The sequence below is a fragment of the Buceros rhinoceros genome, unplaced genomic scaffold, assembly GCF_000710305.1.
Source record: "Buceros rhinoceros silvestris isolate BGI_N320 unplaced genomic scaffold, ASM71030v1 scaffold9183, whole genome shotgun sequence".
Taxonomy (NCBI): domain Eukaryota; kingdom Metazoa; phylum Chordata; class Aves; order Bucerotiformes; family Bucerotidae; genus Buceros; species Buceros rhinoceros.
The window spans coordinates 47828-53156 of NW_010403013.1; the positions used below are offsets into that span (position 1 = coordinate 47828).

Consider the following 5329-nt stretch of genomic DNA (forward strand, 5'->3'; position numbering starts at 1 on the left):
GTGTCATCTGAGTGGGCGACGAAGGGATGCGTGGGGTGTCTCGGCGTGTGTAACCCCTGCATTGACACAGCCAGCTGTGATTCCTGTTCTAGCTCACAGGATACTGCTGCCCCATCTCGATCCTTCCTCATTTCTCTCTGCTTCAGCTCTCTCCTCAGCCCTGAGGGGATGACTGTTGTGTTATGAGTACGTATGTACCACTTAGGATGAAAATCCATTATGCCTGCTGCCATTTATTTGGTTTATCTGTTACGGGCTGGAGTAACTTGCCTGGTCTGTTGACTGGCAGTGTATCTCCCAAAATTTAGGAGGGAGCCGTTACCGACGATTTTAGGCATTTAAGTTTGGTCATGGAAAAGGAATAGCCGTTAGGAGAACAAAGTCCTTCATCTGAGTTTATCAAATGCATGCCAGAGTTTTATTTTGATAATGTGAAGTTGGGTGGTCAGATCCCTAGAAACATTTCTAACCAGACACCCTTAAAGCTGCTGGACAAATACTTGAAGGCATTATCTGCAAGAGTTAATTTGCTAGAGAAAACTTCTGATCTCCTACTGGCGTAAGCTGGAGGAATTTGCACCAGGAGCAGTGCTGAGTTTGGCCAGTTATCTCCTAACCCTGGTTGCTTTTTGAAAGCGGTGAACCCGGGGAGGGGAAAAAAAAAACCAACCCTTTACTCATGATCTTTCAGTTTTTCCACTGATGTGATATCATTGGATATAACATAGAAACAAGTTGTCAAAATAAAGGAGAGGCGGGGTGGAGGACAGGAACTGTGCTGCTTGATTGAAAACATCCACTGCTGTTTCAGAGAGACAGTAGCTGGGATCGCTTTGCTGGGAGGCCTGGTACGGGGCTCGCCTTGGGATGCGCCTCCACGCCTGCAGCAAGGAATAGTTCAGTGTCAGTAATCGGTCGTGCTTCCCTCGGAGAGCCTCTGAGCCTCCCCAGGTGCCCCTGAGAGCTCTGCAGCCTGCCTGCCTCTGGTGGGCTGCGGCTCCCCGTGGGGCTTCTTGCCTCTGCCTTGGTTCGCTAACGGAATTTCTTGTCTTTATTCTTGGGAGAGCTACTGGTGCGGATCTCAGTGTGCGTGTGAGGTCTTGACAGTGGAAGGGAGACAACTGGGAATGGGTGTGGGATGTACACGCTTTAAAAAAGAATAAAAAAGTTAGGGAAGAGGCTGCCAGGATTTTAAACAGGCTAAACCCTGTGTTTCTGTTCAGGTGGTGCTCTTCTGTGGGACTGAGCAGCCACCACTTCAGTGAGAGCTTTTGGTGCTGAGCTTCTCAGAGTTTGAAACACTTTCCAGGCATTACCCTTCCAAGCAAGTTATTGTTCCAAAAGCAAGCAAAAAATGCTCAGGTGGAGCCCTGTGACATCAGTTAAGCTGATTTCTCAGCTGTGGGTATGTCTCCGCTTTGCGTGACCGTGTGAGTGAGCTTCTCATCAGAATGCAGCACACTGCAAAGGGAAGAGAGGTCACTTTGAACTGTGTGAGGTATGACTGTCACAGAGACTTTTGCACCAAGACTTGCACCATGATTGCAGTATCATTAAAGAAATTCTTCAAAGCAGTGAAGTTCTGGTGGAGAAATGATGGGAGGTGATAGCATTGGCCAGCGGTGTTTAGAGAGATGAGGGTTGTCATTGACTTAAAAAACCCCGAAAAACAAACACCACCACAAACCCCAGCAAAGACCCCTTGCTCTAGAAAGAAATTTGCTCCAGAAGATCTCAGTCCAGGAATGTGTTACATTTACATCGATTGTTTATAAAATTCTGACTTTAAAAAATGTTTACATTTATGGAGGGCGTATTGTCTGGCATCAATCATTCAGGACTTAAATAAAAGCCAAAGCAATACTTTGGCAAGCACCCTACATATGTAACAAATCAGCACAGGACCTGGTGCTGGCTGTCGTTTATGAAGATTATCAGCTAATTAAGCCACTTAGAGTGAGCCAATCTCATGGAATTCCAATTATTGCCTTGATAGCAGCTGAAATCAGCCCAGGCTGTGGTCTGTGCTGAGTGAAAGGACCTCACAACCTCACAGCCAGCGTTTCCCTTGTCTGCAGACAGCAGCAGAACAAGCGTTCGTGCTGCTGCTGCAGTTCTGTTGCTCCTGTTGCATTTACCACAGGAAAGGTATCGGCCGCTCGGATTATTCTATCACTCTGACTACTTCAGGTAACAAATAAGTTTTCTTTTGGACACAGATACTTGCAGTCACAAACCAACTGACTGTGAGCTACCTATCCTGTAGAACAGGAGGAAACAGGATTTACAGCGACACAGCTCATTAGTCTCTGGGTTTGTCTTCTAGTAGCTGCCAGGGATGTGTAACATAGAGGGGGATACTGAATGCAGGGCAGTCACCCCTTAAGGTCCCAAATGCGAAGGTGACTGTGAATCAACAAAAGTAATTGCCAGGAAATGCCACATCCTGGTTGATATTTGCATGTTTTGTGCTGTTCTAGAAGGAAAGCAACGCTTGAGGCTGCTGCTGTTGTTCATGTTGTGTTTTTGCTTTTGGTGTTAGCCACACGGTTTAAGCATCTTTTGTTTCTTGTTGTTTTTTTTTAAATAAGCGTTCTTGTCCAGATGTATTTTTACACATTTCCTATGGGAAAGGATGGGCTGGGGAACATAGTGACATGAAACCTGGGAGTAAGATAGTAATTGGATTTGGTTTTGTGCAGTCACAGGAAGGTTGGTGATTGATTGAGGGCGGGTAAGGGTTGACCTTTCTTCAAGCACACAAGCCCCAGGGACAACAGGATCCATCGATAGGTGGCTAGAAAATAACTATTGTTCACTGACATCCTCTGTATTCTTCTTCTTCCTTTTTAAAACAGGTTTGAATTATAACTTGACTGCTGATGTGGCGGGTAAGGGTTGACCTTTCTTCAAGCACACAAGCCCCAGGGGCAACAGGATCCATCGATAGGTGGCTAGAAAATAATTTGTTCACTGACATCCTCTGTATTCTTCTTCTTCCTTTTTAACACAGGTTTGAATTATAACTTGACTGCTGATGTGGCAAAGAAGGAAAAGAGCCAGCAAACCCGAGTTTACTTTGTGACTTCTGGAGAGACAGCGGGGCAGATCACAGAGAAGTTACAACTGTCGTACATGCAGGAGAAGTGCGAGCATTACCTGGCGTATGTCAAGGTCAGTCCGTTTCTGTCCTTACTTCCGTTGGTCTAGCTGCAATTCCTCTTTTTTTTTTTTAAACATTCAACCAATTAAGGTGGTGCTTCTTGGCTGCAGATGTTCTTTGTTTTCTTGACAGGTGGATGAAGTTTTTATGGGTAGAAACTCAGAACTTCTTGCTTGGCATGGTTTGTTAGTTTGGACACTATTGCTCTTTCAAGGCCTGGTGCTCGGAGCACGTATTTTATTTACTTTTGATCAGGCACCTTTGCAGGGAATTTCTTTCTTTTGGCTTGGTTTGTTACTACACTTGTTCTACTCAAAAGTAGAAGGCAAAGTTTTGATTTGGCAGGAGCAGCTGGTTTAGTGTTTAGTTTTGCATGAAGTCTGGCTGCGCAAGGGGCTGGTGATGCAATCTGCATGGGAGTGACAGGATAACGTGAGGGCTGGCGTGAGGCAGTTGGGCTCTTGGTTTTGAAGAGCACCCTGGATTTCATTTGTGCTTAAAAATAGCAGTAGGATAACTTAACTTCACATGTGTCATGGTCCTAGGGGTACAAACACGTGTTCCAGACGTGCTGGGACATAGAAAGGATCTGTTCTTCCTGTGACAAACATTTCATCCGGGATCTGCTAGGACTGTAGTTGTCTTCACTTGGCAGCTGTTGTTGTTGAAGTATCTCGCAGGTGCCATTCTGTTGGCAAAGTAAGCACAATGATTTTCTTGGCTAAGAAATTTATAGAGTGGATTATAAATTATATAGGAAGAACACTTACCTTTTAAAGGACGTACGTCTTACAAGCAACTAATCTGATCACCAGCCTAGTGGGGAGTGTGGGTGCGTAGTGAGTTGCGTCTCCTTCTTCCTGAAGGACTTATTCCTGTATATGAGTATGACCTAAAATCAGTGGATACCACCTGGCATTTTCTTGTTTTGAGAATCCAGCAGGTCCAGATATCCCTTAATGTATACATTTTCCCAGAAAGCTTCTTTGTACCTAAAAGCTGTGAGAATGCAGATAAAATTCATCCTTTGACTTCATCAATGTTTTGTGCGTGGCTGTTGAGAGAAAATAAATGGACCACCAAGGAGGAAGTGCTGTCCTGTTAAGTTGTGTGGATCTCTGGGAAGAGACTAGATACCTTCCTTGGTTTTTTTGTTTCTGGAAAAACCTTTGCTTTCTGCTGTGGAAAAGCTTGTTAATGAAAATGTAGACCCATGAGATGACCATTACTTAGAAAATACGGCTGTGAGTTTACTAGTGAGTTTACTAATTCTCATCTTTCTCAAATGAGCACCTCTGGTTAGGGTTTAGTGTATTGAGTTTGGATGAAAGAGCCATATACGTTTCCATCTTAACCCAGTAATGATTTCTTTCACACTAGCCCTGCTGTAGTTTTTGGATACTGCACAGAATTCATTCGAGAGCTACATATACCCAGGAAACTATTCAAATTATTGTAGCATTTCTAGCTAGATGTTTGGAATGCACAAGTAAGAAACATTTTTTTTTTTTTAAATTCTTGGGAAATTTGGTTTTTATGGGCAAGAGAAATGTTTAAGCATGTTTGAAAACACCAGCAACTTAAAGGAAAACAGCTGCTTAAGAAACAAGGCTGCTGGCTTTCTATATGGTATAAGCGGCTATTTTTCACAGTTGGAAGAAGAACAGGAAATATTGTTTGTTCATGTAAAGGAGAATGCAAAGTAGTGGAGAAAGATAATCCCTGTGCTTTCATGGGAAGGGTGATATGATCCACAAGGCTACATGTCGTTAGAAACATCAAAGAGATCCCTGCAGACTCTGGAAGACTGGAAATGGGTTCATGATCTTTCATTGCTATCCTTAAGTAACAGCTAGTAAAAGAAAAACAAAAATGCTCAAAACAAAAAAAACCTTTCCCAAACTCCAATGGGAAATCTCCTTGATTCCGTAGTTTTGTGATGGAATTGGGTGATAAAAGATGAGCACTTAAAATGTGTGAGTGTTTCACTTAACCTTTCCTCCTTCCTTTTATTTACTGCATGCCTGATGAATTCACCTCCGTGGCAGATCGGGTTGTTTGTAGTTGCATCCTTAACGTGTTCACTTTGTTCATTTCAATCTCTGGTGACAAATAGGTTTATACGGTAACATGAGGATATCAGTTCTGGACTGCCTGTGATCGAGG

The 5329-nt window shown here is 43.5% G+C and overlaps 1 protein-coding gene across 1 annotated transcript in view; it reads left to right on the forward strand.

Moving 5' to 3' along the window:
• Positions 1-3174, forward strand: part of LOC104490539 (integrin alpha-9-like) — a gene marked incomplete at its 3' end in the record, with an annotated part of 50835 nt that extends 47661 nt beyond the window's left edge. The window contains exon 15 of the mRNA XM_010132838.1: positions 3014-3174. Within this exon, the coding sequence (XP_010131140.1) occupies positions 3014-3174 (161 nt within the window). The remainder of the gene's footprint in view (positions 1-3013) is intronic.
• Positions 3175-5329: the final 2155 nt, after the last annotated feature.